The 25,124-nt window shown below is 46.8% G+C and overlaps 1 protein-coding gene across 4 annotated transcripts in view; it reads left to right on the top strand.

Annotated features, from left to right (window-relative positions):
* Nucleotides 1–25,124, top strand: part of LOC146856524 (cyclic AMP-dependent transcription factor ATF-7-like) — a 662,777-nt gene that overhangs the window by 349,965 nt on the left and 287,688 nt on the right. For all 4 annotated transcript variants that reach the window (XM_085654699.1, XM_085654700.1, XM_085654701.1 and 1 more), the window contains exon 3: nt 934–1,030. In XM_085654699.1, coding sequence (XP_085510825.1) covers nt 934–1,030 — 97 coding nt within the window. The remainder of the gene's footprint in view (nt 1–933; nt 1,031–25,124) is intronic.

Here is a 25,124-nt window from a genome sequence, read left to right as displayed (position 1 = left end):
TAGGCCAATGCTGTAAATTAATAAGCTTTGCAGGGTGGCAGCTACCCACTTTGTCTGTGACTCGCTATACTTTGTTCCTCATGTTACTGTGAGCTGCTTACAGTTTTGAAAGAGTCCACTTCTGCTCCAAGTCTAGCCACCCCTCCAATTGTTCAGGGATGTTTTGACCTTGAGTAGCACCCAGTTGCCTTGCAGCTACATTGAGGTCCCTCTCACCCTTCATGAATTCAATGATTTTGTTATTGTATTTCGTATGGCGCCCCACTGCCTCCTGTATCTCTATGGCTTTTGTTCATGAAGTTTATATTCATCCTCTGTTTTAGCACTTGTTTTAGAGTTTACTCTGCAAGGTAGGGTGGCCTCTATCAATTTTTGGGCCTGTATGTCTTGTGTTTTCGAATTCTGAAAGCATGGAATTCCTCATGTGGCTTTAAAGTGGCTGTTCACCAATGAGCTCCTTGGGCTTGTGTGCGTGTTTCTCAGTCTTTCTTCTTGGGGGGAGTATTTTAGTCAGCCTGGAAAGCATGGTTTTATCTAGGTCAACGCTTTGTGCCAAGGGACGTTTTTTGGCATGTTGACTGAGACCTATGTAAGGACAGAGACCTAAACGCAGTCATGTAGGCTGCCTGTGCTGTGGGTAAGCAAATGACTGTACCTGTAATAAACCAGTATTGGGTAGGCTTGCAGGGCTGTCTTTATAGAACTGCAGCATTTCTGCAGTGCAGACTTAAGCTTTTGTCGGCCTGCAGCCAGTGTTAGTGTTTAATTCCTTCAGGAGTTTGTGCAGGAAGTGCCCCATAAAGATTCATTTCCTCCCATTGATTTTATGTCTAGCCTCACCTTCCAACTCAGGCCGAGGCCAGACGCATATCGGTGTGCACAGCCACTTCGGAATTGGTGGTTGATAACTTTTTCTGCCTTTTTTCATTTCAGAGGTTTACGAATGAGGACCATCTGTCAGTTCATAAACACAAACACGAGATGACCTTGAAGTTCGGCCCTGCCCGCACAGACTCCGTGATTATAGCAGGTACGTTCTTCTCTGCTTGTATGAGAGACCGGTTAGTTCCTTCCCGTCATACACCGCCTGACATTTTAGAACGCCTGTAGCAATGCTGACACCCACTATAAGGTCCAGGAACCAATTGTCACTGACGATGCGCTTGGAGAATTTTATTTTGAGAAGTGTGTTTTGATTCCCTTTTGATTAAAAATGTTCTTGTGTGATTTCAACCTCACCGTTTGCCTTTTGTTCAGAATGATTATCTCATACCTCCATAACAGGGGTGTATTCATTCGTCCTTCTAAATGGCAGTCTAAAACACAAACACAATATTCTGGTGACATTAAATTACCTGTGTATTAGGAGAATAAGGACCACACCATTCAACTTGGGTTACATCATGCTGCAACCTAATTTATTGGTAAGCAGAACTGGAAATGATTGTTGAAAGTGTATCTGTTATGTATCTTCTTTGCACTGGTTACCAAATTGATGATTGCTCTCATCTAACTGACTAGTGTTCTAGAGTTTTTCCCCTTCTCAACTTTGTTGTTTCAGCCCCAAACCCCCATTTATTTTTATTTTTTACTTTACAGAGTTTTATAGAGGGCGAACTTCACCCGAATCAGGTATCATAGCGCTTTACATAGCACCAGTTGCATTACATGAGGACACAATCTTTTTGAGGTCTCGCGCCTAGCGTTGCAGTGCAAGACTTTTTGTAGGGGGTTTGAAAACAACCCTAGGAAACGCACACGCTCGTGCGTGTTCTTTTTGGGCCACGCTATTGGCCTTTGCGTGCGTCTTTTTAACAAAGACTGCACGCAATTGGTCAACGGCGGGCGCATTGCTCCGCCCATGGCCTATTGGTGTCTATTACGCGCACCGGCCGCCATGTGGTTTCAATTATTGTGCCCAGACATGGGCGCGATAATTGAAACCACATGGCTCGCTGTGGCGCGTGCGCACCACTGTTTTTTTTTTTGGTTACAAACGATGTTTCTCATTATGAAATGAAAGATACATTATCGCCGAGTGTTCTGTGATATTATTATATAGCTATTTTGACCTTATAACAGAGTTCGATACAAAAGAAATCTCAATGGAATTGAAATGCGTTTCTTAAAAAAAGAACACTTCAGCTTTTCAGATCTTGTACACAATGTTATTTGCGAAAAATGAAATTTATTTTTCTCCTGCACTGTAACACAGAAACACTGTTTTATGAACTGCCTCCCAAAGTGAAATAGATTGTAGGAATTCTGTAGGGTTGCACTCTGCATCACCCCTGTATACCTGTACACTCTTCTTGTAAGGGCCTCTTGTACCCAGCGCATCCGAGTGACTGCCTAAAACTTGCATTTCATGCTCGCACTGCAGAGGTCTGCAGGGCCGTGGGACCTCTCATGTTTATCATGTCCGTGTCCCCTTGGGAGGCCCCTTCGCATTCAAGACATCAAACTCTGAAAGAGTCGACACGTCTGGCCTTTCTGTCCTGGCCCTTTGAACTGCCTCTCGCGCAGCGAACATAAGGTGTGTGAGCAGTGAACAAGCATCATTTCCATGGTTAAAAGGACAGCGCTTTCACACCCTCTGAAGTTAATTGAGGCGCTTTAAGTGCTTGTTTCTTTCTGCAGACGGAGGCTCTTCCCCCAGCCCATCTGTCCCTGTCGCGTGCCATTAGCACCTTTCCATGCCCTGAGTGCACCAATCCATGGCCTAAAAGTGAAGATTAAACATGTACAAATATTTCAGACCCAGCGCCGCATTCTCTGCGCAGCAACTTGAATCACTGTTGATCCACTGGATCAGAAACATTATTTGTTGAAATCTGCAAAGTGTGCGGCAGGCGGTGGATTATGTGGCAAGAGCGGCGAGTCCATCTGTGCACAGAATCCTGCTTCTCACATGTGCGGCAGGCGGTGGATTATGTGGCAAGAGCGGCGAGTCCATCTGTGCACACAATCCTGCTTCTCACTTGTGCGGCAGCACGGTAATCCTTGTCTACAAACAGCACTGTTGTCTGTTTTTGTTTACAACTTGCACTGTAATCTTTGCTTACAAATATCATGTGGAATCTATCTCTGTTTACAACAGCACTGCAGCCTATCTGCTCACATACAGCACACACAGTTTGTCTGCTTACGAACAGCACTGTACTCTGTATCTGCTTGCGCTGTAATACCTTCTAACAAAACGGCAGCCTCTCTTGCTCTCTCTCTCTTTGGCGGCATCACTTTCTACAGCCTTCTCTCGCTCTGCAGCAATCTCTCTCTCTCTCTCTCTCTCTCTCTCTCTCTCTGTAGCAATCTCTTTCTGTGACCCACTTTTATGGCAGCATCTCCCTGTAGCCGCATTTGTTTCTCCCCAGCGGTCTCTCTCTCGCGGTCTCTATCTCTCTCACGCTTTCTCTCTCAGCCTGTCTCTCTCTTTCGCGCTCTCTTTCTCTCTCACGCGGTCTCTCTCTCTTTCTCTCTGCCGGTCTATCTATCTTTCTCTCTGCCGGTCTCTCTCTCTGCCGATCTCTCTCTCTCTCTCTCTGGTGGTCTCCCTCTCTGCAGCGGGCTCTCTTTCTCGCTCCTCTCGTTATTGTCCAGCACTTAATATTAATAATTATTTTGAATACAATATAATGAAAAAGGCAAATATTAAAAAAGATACCACAAAACACTCAAAAAGAGCGCAAAAACCCTAAAAAGCTGAAGTGACTTTTTCTGTTTTTGAGGAAAGATGGGATGGGTTGGAAATAGTTAAGTGAGTTTATCGCTTGCTGCAGAGGGCCACTTGTCCCCTGCAGGTCCCAGGTTTGTACCCGCAAGGCCGACGGATGCTTTACTCCTCCTGTAGTCGATGAAAAGAGTACTGCTCCGATGGGCGATTACATATCTTACAGCGCCATGAAGCTGCGACGTTAGCAGAAAGCGCGGTGTACAAAACAACGTTTTGGCATCGTGTATTGTAATTATTGTATTGAAAGACAGACAGGGACAGCATCCACGCCTTATTCCCCACTGAGGGAGTCACATCTGTGGGCATTGTGGCCCGTTATTGCCCGGGTGAGGCTGATGCACCTGGAGGTCACTGACTAACGCAACTCCTCTTAGAGAAGAAGGCGTATGTGTGACTTGGCAGGGCTCTGTGGTTGTCTGCCCTCCGTGCTATTGTACTTTCATTGGGTGTGTGCATCCTGCGGATTTCTACCTCCTGTATCCTCTGTGGGTGTTTACCCACTGTCTTCTGTGGGTGTATATAAATGGGTGACCCATCTGCTTCCTCTGTGTGTATTCCCTCTCCGTTCCATGTGAGAGTATACCCTATGCATCTCTTGTGGGTAAGTACGTCCGTTTCCTGTGTGTGCCTGTACTCTGGTTGTGTATGCTCGGTGTCCTCATGGGTGCATGTGTTCTGTATTCTGTGTGTATGCCCTCCGTGCCATCTGTGGGTGTCCAGCCTCTCCATCCTAAATCAACGTATACCTTCTGCACCCTCTGTGCGTGTGCCTTCTGTATCTTCTATGTGCCTGCACACTCTGCAGTTGTGTATGTTCTGTGTCTTGGGTGGGAGCATGCCTTCTGTATCCACTGTGTGTACAGCCTCTGAAACCTCTATGGACATAGACCCTCTGAATCCTCTGTTGGCATATGCCCTCAGGATCACTGTGTGTGTGTGTGTGTATCCTCTGTGTTTTCCGTATCTATGTACCCTCTGTATCTTCAGGAGCCACACATTTTGTGTCCATTTTGGAGTTGTGGCCGCCTTTTGCTCTGTTGGTTCCTACGAACTCTTTACTTTGTGGGTGTGTACCTTCTGCATCCTCTGTGTGTATACCTGATCTATTCTGTGTGTGTACGCTCTTCTGTGTATGCGTACCTTATGTAATATGTGTGGGTATGACAGATGTGCAATGCCAATAGCACAAGCTTTCAGTAATGCGAGACCTATTGCATTGCAAATGCTTGTTTTGGTTAGGCACGGGGAGATTAAGTGATTTGCCCAGAATCGCAAGATGTTCTTCGTCCTTGCTGAGACTCGAACCCAGTTCCCCAGATTCGAGGTCACCGCCCTAGCCGTTAGGCCAACTCCTCTCCCCATTTGTCCCTGCTCTCTTGTGCATTTACGTTTCCCACGATATTCTCCTTGAACAGTATGCAGCTTTCAACAGTCAAACATTTAATAACTAGTTCAGCCATCAGGAATTTAACTACTTTTACTGTAATAAATACAAATAATATCACTGTGCCAAGCACATGTTGAGGAGGTAGATGGCCTGCCTGCAGCACCCGAATCTTCTATTTGAGGGTGGCTCATTAGACACCGTCAAATAGTTACTAGTCTTAGGAGGCCAGTATGGTGAGAAGACTGGACTTTAACATCATGCCATAGGAGAGAAGATGTGGTTATTACTCCAGTAGTGGAACGTCCGTTGATTCACATGCTTGAATCCTTCCTTGTCGTTGAGATGGTAGTCCCCGAGTACCTTAATAAAGCAATGTAATTCTGATGGATACATCTGCCAGTGGATACCTCACCTTGTGAATATCCCCTGCGCCAGCCGCATTCGGAAACTTTTGTAGCTCTCCATGCCGACGAGGACGACGTCACAGAAGCACGGCTCCGCTTGCGGCTCCGCTGACGTCACTGGATCCATAAGAGGACCTCGTCGGCGTGATGACGTCAGTTCCCTTTTTTCCGCGCATCGATGCTAACGGTTTTCTGGGAATCTCCGTAGCTTTGGCTAGTTACTTTGTGTTTCTGCTGGTGTTTCTCTTTCTTCTTGCTTCTGGTTCAAAGATGTCGACTAAGAAGTCCGGATTCAAGCCCTGTAGAGAGTGCGGTAAGCACATGTCCATCACGGATCCGCACGAGGACTGTGTCTGGTGCCTGTCGTCGGATCACGGCGTCGAGGGATGCTCTTGCTGCCGAAAGATGAGTACTAAGGCCTTAAAGGAAAGAGAAGCTAAGTTGTTTATAGCAAGGATGAAAAAAGAGAAGAGAGGTGGAAGACGCTTCAGATCGAGGTCGGCGTCGAAGTATACGTCGGGACATGCTTCTAAGTCCAAGAAGCATAAAAAGAAGAAGAGGCATGGTTCTCGACACCGTTCGGATAAGGAAGCGGCTCCGAGATCGACTTCGCCTACTCGACGTCGTAAGGACTATATTTCTCCTTCTCCTGTCTCAAATCCTGCCTCTCCTGTTTGCCTGACCTCGCCTGCGGCTTCATCGGAGCACGCTCCGGCTCCGACGCCGACACATTCTCCGGCTCCAGTTGAAGAAGCTCCGGCTCCTGATGAGTCTTCGACTCCGCTGGCTCCACCGTCGGCGCCGATTAGCCCGAGTCCGGTTATGCCTCAATCTGAGCCATAGCCCCTCTTTCCAGGCCCGGGACAAGACCCATCGCATTATTTGAATGCAATGTATGGAGTCTTCACGAGAGCGATGTACCCCTCTGGAGCACCTTCGGGTCCCATGGGTCCAATGGCTTTTAATTTGGGGGTTCCTCAAGCCTACGCTCAAACTCCATTTATGCCTTTTTTCCCGGCGACGCCGTCTTGGCATTTCCAGGCACCGAGGACATCAATGCCGCTTCCATCTTCACCGGCTCCAGCTCTACCTCGTTCGACTCCGGCTGCTCCTCCAAATCCGTGTTCGACGCCGGCTCCGTCGAAGTCGGTTGCAGCGCCGCCGACGCCGGTCCTGAGGATTAGGTCCAGGCGAGAAGCTCAAAGAGTCCTGGAGGAGCAAAGGTACCAGGTTGAAGAGGGTGAGTTCATGGAGTCTGATGAATTGAAGGAGGCTAGTGGCCTGGATTTGTCACCAGAGTGGGAGATTACTCCTCCAGCCGATACTCCCTCTAAAGATGTGGCTCCCTACCACACGGTCATTAGGAAAGCAGCGGAGTTTGGGGATTTACAGCTGCCAACTGCGGAATTCAAACCTAACATACTTACTGAGGTTTTACATTCTCCCTCCACCGTGACAGAGCCTTTACTACCATTTAATGAGGCCACCACTGAGCCAGTCATGGAGGTATGGCGAAAGCCCTTTTCAGCTCCTGCGGTTTCTAAAACTGTGGCTAGAAGGTACAGGGCAGCTCCAGGTGATCCGGACTTTCTTACTTCCCATCCTTCTCCGGAAAGTCTGGTGGTTCAGGCTGCTTTCTCTAAGAGGTCTTCCGGTGCCTTTCCACAGGTCCCTAGTGACAGGGGCGCTAAAAAGCTCGACCAATCGGCCAAGAAAGTTTTCTCCTCGGCTAGTATGGCCTTAAAGTCAACATATGCCACCTGTCTCGTGGGCCGTTATATCCACGCTCTCATGGATTCTGCTAAACAGCTGGCTCCTAAGTTATCTGAGGAGGACAGGCAGAAATTTAATGAAGTGCTGTCAGACACTCAGGCGGCTGCGCGTCAGGTTATCCAGAGTGGCCTGGACACTGCGGACTCTGTCACCAGAATTATGGGCTCCTCGGTCGCCTCAAGGAGGAGTGCGTGGCTGAAATCATCTGAGTTCTCCCCTGATGTGCAGGCAACGCTTCTGGACATGCCTTTTGACGGTTCAGGGCTTTTTGGTGAAAAGGCTGATGCAGCATTAGAGAGATTTAAGGAAAGCAAAGCCACTGCCAAATCTCTGGGTCTGCAGATACAGGCTAGGGGTTCTTTTAGGAGATACAGAGGCTTTGGGAGGTTCTCCTTTCGGACCTACAGGCAGCCCCAGCAGCAGTAACAGCAGCAACAGAACACCCTGTATAAGAGCTATAGGGGCAGGATCAGAGGTCGTGCTCGTGGTTGGCAGCTCTCCTCCTCCTCCCTCCCACCACTGCAAAGCAGCCCTAGATCCACCATTCTGGATCATGTTGGTCCTGTGGGGGGTCGGCTTACCCATTTTCTACAAGATTGGGAATCAGTCACTACAGACCTTTGGGTTCTAGATCTTGTAGAAAATGGGTACGCCCTTCCCTTTCGGGAATTCCCTCCGAATTACCCTCCTTGTCAAGGTGTTTGCTCGGAGGTCCACCTTCTTCTCCTGCAGGAGGAAGTCATTACGTTACTAAAAAAAGGTGCGATAGAGATGGTTCCAGAGCAGGAGAGTGGTCAGGGATGCTACTCCCGGTATTTCCTGATTTCGAAACAGGATGGCAGGCTACGTCCAATTCTGGACCTCAGGATCTTGAACCTTTTTCTGGAACAAGAGAAGTTCAAGATGCTCATCCTTGCGCTCGCTGCAACAGGAGGACTGGATGGTGTCGATTGACTTGCAGGATGCATATTTCCACATCCCCATCCTGAAGTCGCACAGGGAGTATCTCCGTTTTACGGTAGGGTCGCAACATTATCAGTGTGCGGTCCTTCCGTTTGGTCTTACTACTGCACCTCGAGTCTTCACCAAGGTGGTGGCAGCCCATCTCAGAAGATCGGGGATTCCTGTTTTTCCCTCTCTGGATGACTGGCTAATCAAAGCGGAGTCGCCAGAGAAGGTACTTCATCATCTGCAGGTTACAACCCAGCAGTTGTACAAATTGGGTTTTTCAATAAACATGCCCAAATCTCACCTGGTGCCCTCTCAGCGCAACCTGTTCATAGGAGCTGTACTGGACACTACTGTGTGTCGAGCATTCCCACCTCCTCAAAGGATTCTCGACATACAGGAAATTATTCCCTTGTTTTACAATAGAGCGGTCGTTCCAGTCCTGAAGGTCCTTCGTCTGCTCGGTCTGTTTGCTTCCTGCATTCTGTTGGTCAACCATGCACGCTGGCACATGAGGGCGGTCCAGTGGTGCCTCCGCAGGCAGTCTGATCAGCACAACGAAGATCTCAGGGAGTCTGTGAGGATCTCCAGAGAAGCTGCAGCTGATCTGTCTTGGTGGAGAGTGGAGGGCAATCTGTCTCAAGGAAAGCCCTTCCATCTTCCTCCATCGGTGGCCACAGTGATAACGGATGCATCCACTCTAGGGTGGGGTGCACATCTGGGGGATCTGGAGATCAAGGGTCTTTGGTCTCCAGAGTAAAGGTTGCTTCACATCAACCTTTTGGAGTTGCGGGCGATACGTTTGGCACTCAAGGCCTTCCTCCCTTCCCTTCGCGGTCAGTCGGTTCAAGTCCTGACGGACAACACTACCGCAATGTGGTATGTCAACAAACGGGGAGGAGTGGGGTCGCATTGTCTCTGCAGAGAGGCTCTGCGTCTCTGGTTCTGGGTTCAGGATCATCAGATTTGTCTGATGGCATATCATCTGGCCGGAGTTCTGAACGTGCGTGCAGGCAGTCTCAGTTGGCAGTTCTCTGTTGACCACGAGTGGAGGCTCCATCCAGAGGGGGTTCGTCACGTCTTTCGGAAGTGGGGAACTCCTCGGGTGGACCTGTTAGCCACTCACGATAACGCTCACTGCCTGTCATTCTGCTGTCTCCAGTATCCGATGCAGGGAGCTTTGGGGGATGCGTTTCAGTTGAAATGAGACTCACATCTCCTTTACGCGTTTCCTCCCATACCCTTGATTCCTCGGGTTCTGAGGAAGATTCGCCAAGACCAGGTCCAAGTCATATTGATCGCCCCGGATTGGCCAAGAAGGGTGTGTTATATAGATCTTCTCCACCTCTCCTCGTGCCCTCCGCTCCGTCTCCCTCTCAGGGCAGACCTCCTCTCGCAGTCGGAGGGGCAGGTTCTACACCCCCACCTCAAGAGCTTACACCTTCATGCCTGGAGATTGAACGGGGCAACCTGAATTCTTTTTCTCTCCCACCTGATTTGGTAGATGTAATATTGTCTGCCAAACGTCATTCCACTAAATCTATCTATTCTTATAGGTGGTCTAAATTTGTTCTTTGGTGCGGAGAGAAGTCTATTGACCCTTTGAGGGCTCGTTTATCCAACATCCTTCAGTTTGCTATTTCTCTTGCTCAGCAAGGCTTTGCTATAGCTACTGTAAAGGGATATTTGTCGGCTTTCCTTTGCTTGCCGGATTAGCCGTCTTTGTTTAAGTCACCTATTGTATTACGATTCCTTAAGGGCCTTACCAATAAGTTTCCGCCTACTCTATTTATTGTGCCTTAATGGGCCTTAAATCTTGTCTTAACTTACCTGATGGGTTCTCCTTTCGAGCCCTTGCACAAGTGTCTCTTAAGGCTGTTGTCTTTTAAAACGTTTTTTCTCGTTGCTATTACCTCGGCAAGGAGGGTAAGTGAGCTTCAAGCTCTGAGTTCAAAACCCCGTTCTTGACCATTCATGCTGAAAGAATGGTACAGTCTGGGGCAGTCCATTACCCTTCCTACCTTCTATCCTCCCCCTCACCCTTCCAAGGAGGAGGAGCGGCTTCACCGCTTGGACCCTAAGAGGGCGGTGAGCTTTTACCTCGATAGGACTAAGGACATTCGAGTGGAAGGCCAGCTCTTCATGGGCTTTGTTGGCTGCAGGAAAGGCAGAGCGGTGCACAAGCGCACCCTTTCCAGATGGATTATCTTGTGCATCAAGATTTGTTACTCTTTGGCCGGTAAGGAACCTCCAGAGGGTACAAGGGCTCATTCTACCAGGGCAAAGTCTTCTACATCTGCCTTGTCTGGAGGTGTTCCTGTGGAGGACATTTGTAGGGCGGCAACTTGGGCCTTCCTCCACACTTTCGCGAAGCATTACTGCTTGGATTCCGAGGTGAGGAGGGACGGACACTTTGCTCGTTCCGTCCTTCAGGACTTTTTGGTATAGAAGGGTGGACACCCTCCTCCGGGAGTGGGACTGCTGTGGGAATCTTTTCACAAGGTGAGGAATCCACTGGCAGATGTATCCATCAAAAGAACAAGTTACTTACCTTCGGTAACGCTTTTTCTGGTGGATACAGTATCTGCCTGTGGATTCCTCACTGACCCACCCGCCTCCCCGTTGTCCACCCTTGTATACCTACAATAGTGATGATGTTTTAAAATGTATTTATTATTGTCAAAGGAAGCGTATTATTTCTTTTGTCTTCCTGTATTATCTTCACACTGTGTGTGTTGTTTTGTGTATTATGTACTGTGTATACTGTATATATATATTGCTGTCAGTCCGTCCGTGTGCCTCGAAGGCACGGAAAAAAGGGCGGAACTGACGTCATCACGCCGACGAGGTCCTCTTATGGATCCAGTGACGTCAGCGGAGCCGCGAGCGGAGCCGTGCTTCTGTGACGTCGTCCTCGTCGGCGTGGAGAGCTACAAAAGTTGCTGGCGCAGGGGATATTCACAAGGTGAGGAATCCACAGGCAGATGCTGTATCCACTAGAAAAAGCGTTACCGAAGGTAAGTAACTTGTTCTTATAGGTGTAGACTACGAAAACCTTTCTTAGTTTAGGAATCTATTATAGCCCTTTTTTTAATTTTTTAAAAAGAGACCAAACTTAGGCCTTAACCAATCAGGATGAATCACCCCTTAGAACACTCCTGTGAGAAGCTATATTTATTCAAGGCCTGTTCAGGCTGAAACGCGCCATGACGGATTTTTGGCAATAAACACATAGCACCAGTCTTCACGGGGTCCAATTGCAGTGGATGTTATGAACGAAGTTACTTGGATATATATATATATATATATATATATATATTGCATGATTAAGGCAGGAATGCCGAAACGCGTCGCAAAGGATTGGAATCATTAATACTGTGGATTTGGTGATAATCGTTGGTGTCGGCGTCCTTTCTTTGATAGAAGACGGGAGTTGGAGGTTGATATATATATATATATTCAGGCTACAGGATGCGAAGCACTCACGGGACAGTTTTCAAGTTGAATGTAATTCTGCTTGCACCGCCGAAGAAAGAATGGCGCAACATCCTACCAGCGCTGCTGACAATTATTCAAATTGTAGGATTGAAGTAATCCATACGGAAACCTGCAGGATGCCAAACCTTTCTTTTTCTGGCAGGCGAGGGACTCAACAACATCATGGCACGCTATATGGGGACATCGCAACCGGACTAACTTCGAAGGGCTGAATTATGCACCATGTGAGTGTAACTGCATTTGCTTTCAAAACCGTCTATGAAAGACCAAGACTCATTCAGAGTTAAAAACGATCTGTTTTTCATCCAAATCAGCATACACAGACATGGCAGCTAAGGAAAAGGCATTTGGACCTTAAACTATCGTAGTCCTTCGTTACTTGCTGTGAATTTACATCCCTCCAATGAAATTCATTCTTTAATGTATTTAAACAGACATTATCTGAAAGCGTCAGTTGATATGCACTGAGGAAGGCTGATATGCCGAAATGCATTTGCATCATTAAATCAACTTGAAAACTGTCCCGTGAGTGCTTCGCATCCTGTAGCCTGAATTTATTATCGTGACCTCACCCCCACGAACAGCGGTTAAAAGCACCCGCCCCGAGTGCAGCAGCAAGGGTGAGACTTTGAGCCTGAATATATATATATATATATATATATATATATATATATATATATATATATATATATATATATATATATATATATATATATATATATATATATATTTCTGCTTTGTCCTCAATGCAGCAGGATCAGCTGATCTCCCACCAATGGGAGCGCCACAGGAAGTTCAAAGGAGGGAGGAGGTGACAACAGGGTAACAGCAGCATCTGATGAAGGTCCTGGACTACACTGGCACATGGAGTGTTCTCAAGCAAGGTATTGATTCATTCAGGACCGCCTCGAGAACGAACCACACCAGTGGCTACTGCCATCAGCAGCCTGTGACTGCATGGGGAGGTGAGCCTGATTCCAACTTACCTCACGGCCCGGTTTGTTTCAATTTTGGGGCTGGACGTAGGGGACTTGAGGAAGCCCTTAACACCATCAATTACGTGATCACCAGCTGCTACACTGCCCCCCCTTTGCTTGGCAAACAACAGCACTCGCATGAGCAACATCGATTCCTGCTGCCGCACTTACCTCATCTGATGCATGCTGGGAACTCTAGTCTCTCATTTGACTGCTTTGTCTTCAATACAGCAGGATCAGCTGATCGATCACCAATGGGAGCACCATAGGAAGTTCAAAGGAGGGAGGAGGTGACAACAGGGTAACAGCAGCATTTGATGAAGGCGGACATGCCGAAATGTATTACGCAAAACTGTAACCGGTGAATAAAGAGTCTCCTGCAATATTCCCCGCTGTGGCCCGTCGATTGCTTTTAAGGAGGTAGTCGTTTGGATATATATATATATATATATATACATATACACACATCTATACATATACATCTTATATTTTTTTCAAGGCCTGTTCAGGCCGAAACGCGCCATGGTGGATTGTTGGCAATAAACATATATCACCAGTCTTCACAGGGTCCGTGTCCGTCTTTTCCAATTGCAGTGGATGTTATGAACGAAGTTACTTGGGGCCTCATGTAGGTAGCCAAATACCGGTCGGTAACGGCCGATTTTCGGTAATTATACCGTTACCGACCGGTATTTTGGCTTTTGAGATGTAGGGGGAGAATTTCTGTATTCGGAATGTACCGAATCGGTAAAATTACCGATTCGGTAAAATTACCGAATAGGTAAATTCCGAATACAGAAATGAGATGTAGGGGGACTGTGTGGTGTGTGTGGGGATTCGTTATTTACCACCAACTAATAGTTGGTGGTAAATGACGAATATGTGTGTAAATGCAATATTTTGCCCGTAGATGTGTGCAATGTGGCAGACACACATGCCCTCAGGGCATGTATGTGTGCCACATGTGCACACATGGCCGAATCAGGGGTGCAACAGGGTGTCAATGTGACACCCTGCCACCCTTGCATGTGCTCCCCCATTACCGAATCGGTATTTACCGATTCGGTAATGAGGCATACCTTCCCATCAATGGGAAGGTATGCCTCATTACCGAATCGGTAAATACCGATTCGGTAATTACCGAATTTTTCCGAATCGGTAATATTTACCGACCAATTACCTACATAGCATTTACCACTTCATAAATACCGAATCGGTATGATTCGGTATTTATGAAGTGGTAAATGCCAGCCCACCTACATAAGGCCCCTGGTGACATATATATATATATATATATGTCACCAGGGGCCTTATGTATATATATTTCTACCTGTTTATCTGTATTTTTTGCAACTAAATCTGACTATGTCAGAGAAAGCAAAAAAGGCTGTCTTCAGAGAAAGAGCTAACTGTGGAATAAAGAGGCTATATACAGATGACCCACATCAAGACCGCATCTACTGCCTTTACTCTGAATATAAAGCTGTAGAATGTGAGGTGTATCGTACCTTTTCTGCCAAGGCCCTGGAAGACCCGGAAGTGAGGCTCCTTCTATGGCTCCAACAATTTCAAACTAGGAAGGAGCCCATCTCAGATACTGAAAGCAAAGAATCTTCTTGGATATCTCAGAAAAGACAGAGGCTCTTCACATTCCTCTCAGCTGCCTCCCAGCAAATATTCTAAAAAATCCTCTCATGGCTCTCACTCAGCAACCAAACAGGGGGGAACTAAAGTCTTCTCGTCATATGCAGAAAAAGAGTCTTCAAAAATGGTATCTGAGCCTCCTACACTTCCCCCACAGGTCAGGCACTCTTTCAAAAAGTAATCTTCAGCGCTGGCAACGGAGAGCTCGTCGGCAAATATCTCTGTGCCGACAAATAAATCCACCCAGTCAACGACAAAGGCGTCCATCTCCAGTACATCGACTTCATCTACATTCTCCACAGCATCTAATCTCTTTACGAGCACTCTATCGTTGCCGAGCCACAGTCCTATTCAGTCCACAAAGATAACCCTGTCTTTGGCGTCGTCCCTGCCATCGGCACTCCCGTCAACTGCATCATCACAGTTGATGAAGACCTTATTGTCAACGAAGCAACCACTGTCATCAAAGACCTCACCTTTGACAAAGCATCCACCGTTGACGAAGACTTATGCAGTTGATGACCGGAGCACCGTCAACGGATACGCTGACCACGACAACAACCCTATTGACGAGACAAAAGACAGGAGAACATCACGAGTCTCCTCTTCTTACTCCTGTTCACACTTCTCCAAGTAAGATCCCCCCCTCTACTACCCACTCATCCTCTGGTTGAGGAAGAAGGTCTCTCCACCTCTCCTCGTGCCCTCCGCTCCGTCTCCCTCTCAGGGCAGACCTCCTCTCGCAGTTGGAGGGGCAGGTTCCACACCCCCACCTCAAGAGCTTACACCTTCATGCCTGGAGATTGAACGGGGCAACCTGACTTCTTTTTCTCTCCCACCTGATTTGGTAGATGTAATATTGTCTGCCAGACGTCATTCCACTAAATCTATCTATTCTTATAGGTGGTCTAAATTTGTTCTTTGGTGCGGAGAGAAGTCTATTGACCCTTTGAGGGCTCGTTTATCCAACATCCTTCAGTTTGCTATTTCTCTTGCTCAGCAAGGCTTTGCTGTAGCTACTGTAAAGGGATATTTATCGGCTTTGACGGCTTTCCTTTGCTTGCCGGATCAGCCGTCTTTGTTTCAGTCACCTATTGTATTACGATTCCTTATGGGCCTTACCAATAAGTTTCCGCCTACTCCTTTTATTGTGCCTCAATGGGCCTTAAATCTTGTCTTAACTTACCTGAGGGTTCTCCTTTCAAGCCCTTGCACAAGTGTCTCTTAAGGCTGTTGTCTTTTAAAACGTTTTTTCTCGTTGCTATTACCTCGGCAAGGAGGGTAAGTGAGCTTCAAGCTCTGAGTTCAAAAGCCCCGTTCTTGACCATTCATGCTGAAAGCATGGTACTCAGGACCAGGGCTGCTTTTCTGCCAAAGGTGGTAACTCCTTTCCATCTGGGGCAGTCCATTACCCTTCCTACCTTCTATCCTCCCCCTCACCCTTCCAAGGAGGAGGAGCGGCTTCACCGCTTGGACCCTAAGAGGGCGGTGAGCTTTTACCTCGATAGGACTAAGGACATCCTCTCTCCACCGGCAAGCTTGCCAGTTAGACCATCTTAACCGTCACTGCCTCCAAGGCTGTTGCCTTTGTCTCCCAACAATTCTGCGCACACCGCAGATAGCTCCCCTCCAGGATCCTTCAACATCGGATGATGACACGGAAGAGGGTGAGCTCTGTGACACGGTGGCAGTGTGGGATGATTATATGTTGCTACTCCCCTCGTCACCAGCACTCCCTCCGGCGAACTCTTCCCCCAGAAGATATAGGAGTATTCCACAACCTCCTTGAGAGAGTGGCAAAGAAGTTTGATCTTCCAATGCCAACAAAGCAGTCAGACTGCTTATATATATATACAACTTTGGAGAGCCCTTCCAAAAATCTGTCAGGGCTATACCCATTATCGATTATATTTGGGAGGAAGGCATTAAGGTCATGAAGACCCCAGCTTTTGTAGCTGCGGTATTACCACGCCTTGCTAAAAAGTACAAAGCTCCTGAGGAAGTCCCCGCATGTCTCACTGGACATCCTAAACCAGATTCTGTGGTTAGGCAAGCAGCTCAGTGCTGCTCCAAAAACCCACTTTCACCACCCATAGAGAAAGATGGAAGGTGCCTAGACAATTATTGGCGAACGTTTTTCCTTGATGTCAACACTGACGGTCAGGACAGCCAAATCTTTGGCAGTTGTTAGAAGTTATGACTGACAGATGTGGTCGGATCCTTATGTCGACCAGCTACCTGAGGATGTCAAGGCGGAAACCAAAAAATTCCTAAATGAGGGAGAGCGCACAACCAATGGAATCCTAAATTGTGCCATGGACATTCCCTTCACTGGGTTCAGACAATTGGCAGGTGCTACAGTACTATGGCGTCAGAGATGGATCAGAGCTACCTCTTTTAGTCCCGAGGTTCAGAGCAAGATCCTGGACCTCCCTTACAATGGAGAATCCCTCTTCGGGAAACATGTGGATGAGGCCCTCCAGAATATCAAGGCAGATACTGATGCTGCAAAGTCTTTGGGGATCTTACGTTTCAGGAAGTGCCTTTTTGAGGCTCACGGGGAGGAGAAAAACCTTCCTTCAGAGGGGATTATCAACAATATCCGTACCCCTCTTACTCCACTTTCTCTCAACCATATCGTCCCCAATATCAGCATAGGCAACCACCGCAATCCTCATATGTCAGATATCATCCTAGGGGAAATGCAGGATATTCCAGAAAGGATACCAACCATCACTAATGATGTGTTTTTAGCTCTGGCTACTCCCCTCCTTCCTTCCGCCTTACTGGCAGGGTTACCAACCACCTCTGCCAATGGCAGGATATTACCACCGATCAGTGGGTCTTAGACCATGTCCAATTCGGCCACACCTTAGAATTCCTCCAAAGACCACCGCCGAATCTGACCCAACCTTCCCTCTACAAACATCTCCATCTTCTAAAATTGGAGGTCAGAACAATATTGCATTAGGGAGCTGTAGGGAGGGTTCCTATCTCACAAAAAGGGAAAGGTTTCTCCTGTTTCTTAAAATGCAAGAAGTCAAGGCTGTGCCGACCGATCCTAGACCTCAGAAAACCTCAACGCCTATCTGCGAAAACAGTCTTTCCATATGGTCACTCTACAAGTAGTTCTCCAGCTCTTAAACCAGGGAGACTTTATGACCACCCTTGACCTCCAAGATGCATATTTTCTTATACCTATTCATCCAAACCACAGAAAATATTTCATATTCACAGTAGCCAGAAGCCACTGTCAGTTCAAAGTGTTCCCCTTTGGCCTCAAATCTGCACCTCGCATCTTCACAAAGTTCCTCACACCTGTAGCGGCCTTTCTTAGACAGCACCACCATCAAGTCTTTCCTTATCTGGACGACTGGCTGGTCAAGGCGCTTTCGAAATGGTCAGCACGGCCATCCACAGTAGCCTTCTTGGATCTCTACAGACTGCTAGGTCTCACTCTTAACCTAGACAATTCAAACCAACATCTGTCACAAACCCTAACGTTTTTAGGAGGCAAGTTAGACTCAGTATCCTCAAAGACGTATTCCACACTGGAGCCACAGCCAATCATTCTGGTAAAGGTCATCCAAACAAAAAAGTGTCTTTACATTCGCCACTACAAATCCCTTCTAGTGATGATGTCTGCCTGCATCGCTCTGGTCTCTTTCTGTCGCCTACTGATGCGTCCCCTTCAAGAGGAAATGGACAAACAATGGGTTCAACTAACATGCTCCTTTGACCTCATCAAAGTTACTCCACATAACTTGTTGGAGGAGGCAGGAACATCTTTCACTTGGTCTCTCATTTTGCCCCCTGACTACTCCTCTAGTCAACACCACCGATGCTTCCCTGGAGGGGTGGGGAGCTTACCGCCAAGATATCCAAGCCAGTGGCAAATGGCATCCAGCCCAACGTCAGTTTCACATCAACTTACTAGAGTTAAAAGCAGTACATCTCGCCTTGCAAGCATTCCTTCCTAGGATATAAAATTCTGCAGTGCTCATCCATACGGACAACACGATGATGATGCACTACATCACAAGCAGGGTGGCACAAGATCCCGCCTGCTCTCCCAGGAAGCGCAGAAGATATGGGAATGCTCCATCTCACACAAGGTGAATCTTCAAGAATCTTCAAGAGGAACATTTTCCTGGGAAACAGAACACCATAGCAGACATTCTCAGCAGACTGACAACATCATGCCACGAGTGGGAGCTACACCAGCAGACCCTGGAATGCATCTTTCTCTGCTGGGGCAACACAAATCTGGGTCTCTTCGCAAACCCCCCAAACCGCAAATGCCAGTTTTATGCAAGCTGGCATCCCCAACCGGGGTCATGGGGGAATGCCTTTTTGATTGCATGTTCCGGCATCTTTACCTTTGGCTTCCCTTCAATTCCTGTCCTCCCAAGAGTCCTTAGGAAATTGAAGGCAGAACCTTGCAAACTAATTCTCATCGCTCTGTTTTGTCTGCGTCAACACTGGTTCACTGAGTTGCTTCTTCTCTCCCAGGAGCGTCACATTCAGTTCAAAATGTTCCCCGCTCTCCTGACAATGAACCAGGACCAGGTTCTGCATCCGGGTCCCAAGTCTCTTCATTTATCAGCAAGGCTCATGAGTTCCAACATCTGAACATATCGGACTGCAGAAAAATTCTAGCCAGGGCCCATGCTGCTAGTACCAATAAAGCCTACCTCCTCAAATGGAAAAGGTTTCGCATCTGGTATCACCGGGCTAAGATTCATCCTCTCCTCTCTTCTCTTCTCCGGAAGAAATTCACCTGTATCTTCTTCACCTGGCACAGTCAGGGCTAGCTCATGCTTCCATCAAAGTCCACTTGGCAGCCATTTCCATTTCCATGCGATCTCACACTTCTCCATACACTGTTCTATCTCCGATGATGAAGGATCCCCTTGAGCCCACTCACAAAGTGGATATCACATTTCTCTCCTGGAGGCTGGATCTACTTCTCGCTTTGACCTCCACCAGGTCAATTTTGTCACCAGAGGCTGGCAGACCCTTAAACTCAAGGGTTTGTGCCCATTCTACAAGGACTGTTTCCACTTCTGTGGCATTGTTTGCTGGGGTGTCTCTCCCTGATATCTGCCGAACAGCGACATGGAAGAACAGACACACCTTTACTCAACATTACTGCTTGCACTCGGCAGTTCACAATGATTTGGCAGTAGGCCAAGCAGTGCTTTGACATCTTTTGCAATAAAGGTGAGCCATCCCTATCTTCCCACCATCCATTTATTTGGTTACGCACATTTTCCCTGGTTATTTATGTTTATTGATAGAAAGACAAATATATTTTACTTATTATACTACTATTCTCCATAACATTGTTCTCAGAGTTTCTTACCTATATGCATATTATTTGCTGTGCATTGGTTTGTTCTATAAATGTGCCGTTCAACTGCTGTTTAATCTGACTCAAGCATGTGAATCTATGAAAGTTAAATATAAATTAACAACAGGAGAGGGAGGGAGTTTTTTGGAGCCACTCTTAGTCCCCCAGGGCTAGTATAAATCAACAACAAAAGAGTGTGTCCATCAAATGTGAACAGGTGCAGGGAAAATAAGAAGAGTGAATCACTATGTTTTAAAAGAACCCTCACTCACCAACCTAGTTGGTGACATGCTTCATCATTGATTTCCCACCGGAGAGACCGAGTGTCTCCCCGGTGTGCTACGACGCCTGAATTACAGCGGAGCAGGTTTTTTGTGTGTGGGTGCAGTGCAGAGAGTGATAGTGTAAGTTTAAAATATGTCGCAGTTTCAACCAATAATGAATTTAATAATGGTAAACTGGACACAGTTAAAATGGTGTGGCGGACGATAGGAACTGGTGATAATTAGACCAGCTACGTCCTAAATCAAGTGCATAGTGAAAGGAGTGGTCAACATGTTTCTGCTTCTTGCGTCAGTGCACGAAGCATTCGTCAGGACCTAAAGTGAGACCACCACGGCGGTATACGCACGCTAAGGCGTACCCTAACCTGTGGGATCAGAAACCGCTTTGAGACTTACGGTTGCGTTTACCCTTCAGCAATTTCTGAGAGGTTCAGTTCTGTTGAAATGAAAAAAGGACAATACAGAACAAACAAACAGAGATTCACATCATACATATATATTTGCACAAGAACAGGCATGAGCTAAATCACACACGTGTCGTGAGGAAATTTCATGCACACACATGGTGGGGATTTCCATGTCCTTGGAACTGCGGGTAGCAAAATTCATTAGTATTAGCCCGTGTTCAAATTCTAAAGGCATGTGGTGCTCTTTAGCGCTATCGCTAATTGTGCCGATAAAGTGATACACCCTGTTTTTTGTGGGGTGATACGGCAAAGCGACAAAAGTATATGGCCTTCACATTGGTGGTCAGCACTGTATTATGGCCGATCTGTGGGAGGCGGTAGGGAAAATAAAATGCTTGGATTGTGATGGAGAATCGAGGGTTAAATGTATCAAGTGGAATTGTGAACATCGCGAGAGCCGATCTCAGTGCTTACGTGATGTTCAATTCTGTTTCACAACATGAGTCCGGGTGGGAGGCGGGACTTGTAGTCACACTCTGGACGTGGAGTGAAAAGAATAAGAAAAATTAAAAACTTACACGATTGGAGGGAAGGTATAGGCATCCGTCCTGTAGCACCATTACTTACTACTCCAAAGCCACCAGCCCTCTGCAACACCTATTCGGCCCTCCTGCGGACTCGGATGTTGGTGTCCCGAGCCGCCGAGAGGAAGAAATAGTCAGCGTTTTCCAATTGGGACGGCGTCACGTCATCACGTGAATCACGTGGGACGTAGACGCGGAGAAAAGAAGGAAGAGACTAGACTGCTGCTTGTCAGGGGCAAAATGAAGACTTTGTACACTTCCGGGAAGCCTCGGTAGAATTATAGCGGTACAATGACCAAAGGCTGGAATGAAGAGGGGGTATTTTCGTTAGCCTGAAAAAAGCATACAGCCTGACAATAATGTTTCCATATTAACTCTATCTGCAATAGGAGAATTTTTTTATGGTGAATATCGTTTTGCGTGTTGCAGTAATTTGAAAAAGTCGTGCCAGAGAATCAGTGTCATGATCATAGCCTAGTCTGTCTTTAGTGGAGGCGGGGCTTGGTGTAGAAAATGACCCATAGTTCAATTCCTAATGTTGTAAGCCAGTAGAAATGAAACGTAAGTTAATAAAGGCAATGGTGAGATAGTGTGGAATATTGCCTCCTGGGTGGTCAAAGAAGCCTCAATATGTTCATTTTGAGATGCGTCTACAGCGTTTATAAAGATGGAGCAAAGCCATAAGGTGACTTGTTAAAGGTAACATTGGTATATAATCCATATGGCTTATTATCTTTTCAGTACTGTGCCCCAGGGGATGTTATCGTTAAAACCTGTGAGGTGACTGGACAGGCGATAAATCCAACGTTGTTCCTTCTCGAACAAGATGTTGGTCGTTCTGATTCCTGGATTGATTTGCTCAATTATGGTCCAGGTTAAGTCGTCAGGGGTGTGTTTTAGGGCTGAGTAGTGCTCTGTCATTTTGGTGACACTCTTTCCACAGCGTATTGTACTTCTATGTTCGACAATGCGTTGTTTGATTTTGCGTGTAGTCATTCCAACGTATCTAATGCCACACGGACATGTGAGTAGGTAGATGACGTTGGATGAATTGCAGTTCGTGTGGGTACGTTGACTCCACACTTTGTCTTGTTCCAGATTCAGAGTTTTGCTTGCTTTTGTGAGGTGGCACACACTGCATTGCCCACAGGGGAAATGTCCTGTTACTTTGGGAAGACCCCAGGATTGTAGGACAGACGGAATGTTGTCAGGTGGTGATATTCGTGGTCGCGTATGTACTAGAGCATCTTTTATGCTTCTTGCCTTCTTGAAAGAAAATAGTGGTTTTTCCCATTTCAAGTTGTTACTCAATAGGATGCCCCAATTTTTGCGGATGGATTTGGTGACAGCATTGGAAGCCGTGCTGTAGGTCGTTACACATGTCAAAGGAACATCTTCCGTTGTTTTTACTGAATCCTCAAGTAAAGCCTCTCTGTGTTGATTCTTTGCCCTCTTGCAGCTGCGTTTTAGAATTTTATCCGGGTAACCCCTTCTTTTCAGTTTGGTTGAAAGGTTATCAGATTGAATGCGGAAATCTTCCATGCGACTGCAGTTGCGTCTGATACGCAAAAATTGGCCAAAAGGGAGGTTTTCCCTAAGCGGTCGTGGATGGAAACTTGAGAAGGCTAAAAGATTGTTCTTTGAGGTCGGTTTGTAATATGTTTTTGTGACCAGCTTGTCTTCACACTTGGTGATAGTAAGGTCCAGAAAGATTATTTCATTCTGGTCATATGTGTTGGTGAACTTCAGACTCGGGTCGCAGGTGTTGATCCATTCAAAGAACTTGACGAGTTCGTTTTCAGGTCCTTTCCAGATCACCAGAATGTCATCTATATATCTTTTCCAAAAAGATATATAGAGAGAGAAAGGGTTGTTGGGAGTCAATATGTACTTCTGTTCGAAATCGTACACGTAAAGGCCTGCCACACTAGGGGCAAAGGTACTCCCCATGGAAGTACCGGTAGCTTGGAGGAAGAGGGTCCCCTTGTATTCAAAGAAGTTCTTTTCTAAGGCTAGAGTTGCACAGTCAACAATGAACTGTTTCGAGGTCTGAAAATCCCAGGGACTCGTCTCCAAAGTTTCGCTAATGACCCTGATGGTATCTTCCTGCGGAATGCTGGTGTATAGACTTTCTATGTCTAAAGAAACCAGGAAGGTTTGTTCGTCTGTCAGGGTTACATCCTGTAAAAGTACCAGCAGGCTCTTGGTGTCTTTCAAGTAGGTGGATGTGCTCTGGATTAAGGGTTTTAGGAAAAAATCACAGTATATTGAAAGGGGCTCCAGAAGGGAGCCAATTCCAGAGACAATGGGACGGCCAGGCGGAGGAGACTTGTTCTTATGAGTTTTGGGTAGCGTATAAAAGTAGGGAATAGTCCCTTCACTTTTAGTTAAGAAGTCAGCCTCATGTCTGCTTATATGGCCGCTGGACTCTGCCTCCTCCACCAGGTTAATGATCATTGTCTTCAGCTCTGGGGAAGGGTCAGTGGTTAAGGGGGTGTAACTAATCCTGTCCGCAAGGAGGCGTCTGCATTCAGTGTCATAAGCTGATGAATCCTGGATAACAAGACCCCCACCCTTGTCTGCTGGTTTGATGACAATGGAAGGGTTGGACTGGAGAGTTTTTAGTGCCTGGAACTCATCGGCACTCATGTTCTTAAAAGTGTCAGTGTCCTCGTAAGCCTCAATGTCATTGAATACTGCCTGCTCAAAAGCAATGAGTTCTGCTGGGACAGTATGAGGTGGTGGAGTGAAGGTAGATTTTAGTCGTAATCCTGTATCACTCTCAGGCAAAGGAGGGCTACTGGCTTGGTGTTTTTCAAAGTAGTGTTTAAGTTTCAGCTTTCTAAAGAAGTCCGACAGTTCACAGTGTAAACGAAAACGGTCAAGGCGAGCGGTTGGAACAAAACCTAACCCCTTCTCTAAGACTCGTTTTTCAGTGTCTGTGAGTACGAGGGAAGATAGGTTAGTCACTAAGGTCTCTGGTTGCTCGGTCCTGCTTGTTGCGCCCCCGACTTTCTCCTCGTGTTGATCCCTGTTCCCTCGTCTGGTCCCCAATGTACCTGATTTCTTCTCCTTCCCCTGCCTCTGCGGCCTCTCTCTAAAAAAGGGGGGCGGTACATGTTGGGTGGGTAGGTAGGAATCGGCATAAAGGCTGGATTCCAACCCATCATGGGGAATTGTGGAGGTTGATGGTATTGGTTAGGGAGGTTGGTGCCTTGATTAGGAAAAACAGGCCACTGTTGTTGGTAATTCTGGTACCTGCCCTTACCCCGACCCCTTTGTCTGCTCTTGAAACTGCCACTGCTTGAACCACTGGTGGTGGATGTGTCGTCATCAGATGTATTGTCTGAGTAGTTGGAATTGCGTTGCGGTGGTGTATAGTTTGGGTCGGCATAGGGGTATACTTTGGTGAATGCAAAGCGCTTAAGGTCTTTTTGGAACTTTTGTGCCTTGGATTGTGTTAGGTTGTCTTTATATTCGTTTATTTCTTTATTTAGTTCGTCAAGCTTCTTCTTATACCCTGTCAGTGTTGTTCTGAAATGGGTTTCAGTGAGTTGGATCTCGACCATTAGTGCTTCAGACAGCCTCAGGGCCGTCTTAATGATCAGGACCAACCAGTCGCGGGTACAGTGCCAAGCTATCTGTGCCCACTCTTTCCTGAAAATAGAGTCTTCTAGAAAAATACGCGGGGCATTGGTCACCAATAAACCTCTGGGGGCTATGTTGTTACGTAAATATTCAGTGAGAATGTGAAGGCCATATACTTTTGTCGCTTTGCCGTATCACCCCACAAAAAACAGGGTGTATCACTTTATCGGCACAATTAGCGATAGCGCTAAAGAGCACCACATGCCTTTAGAATTTGAACACGGGCTAATACTAATGAATTTTGCTACCCGCAGTTCCAAGGACATGGAAATCCCCACCATGTGTGTGCATGAAATTTCCTCACGACACGTGTGTGATTTAGCTCATGCCTGTTCTTGTGCAAATATATATGTATGATGTGAATCTCTGTTTGTTTGTTCTGTATTGTCCTTTTTTCATTTCAACAGAACTGAACCTCTCAGAAATTGCTGAAGGGTAAACGCAACCGTAAGTCTCAAAGCGGTTTCTGATCCCACAGGTTAGG

Source organism: Triturus cristatus, chromosome 4_1 (assembly GCF_964204655.1).
Source record: "Triturus cristatus chromosome 4_1, aTriCri1.1, whole genome shotgun sequence".
Taxonomy (NCBI): Eukaryota; Metazoa; Chordata; class Amphibia; order Caudata; family Salamandridae; genus Triturus; species Triturus cristatus.
The sequence above is the reverse complement of the archived record's forward strand: the minus strand, read 5'-3'. Positions and strand labels throughout refer to the sequence as shown.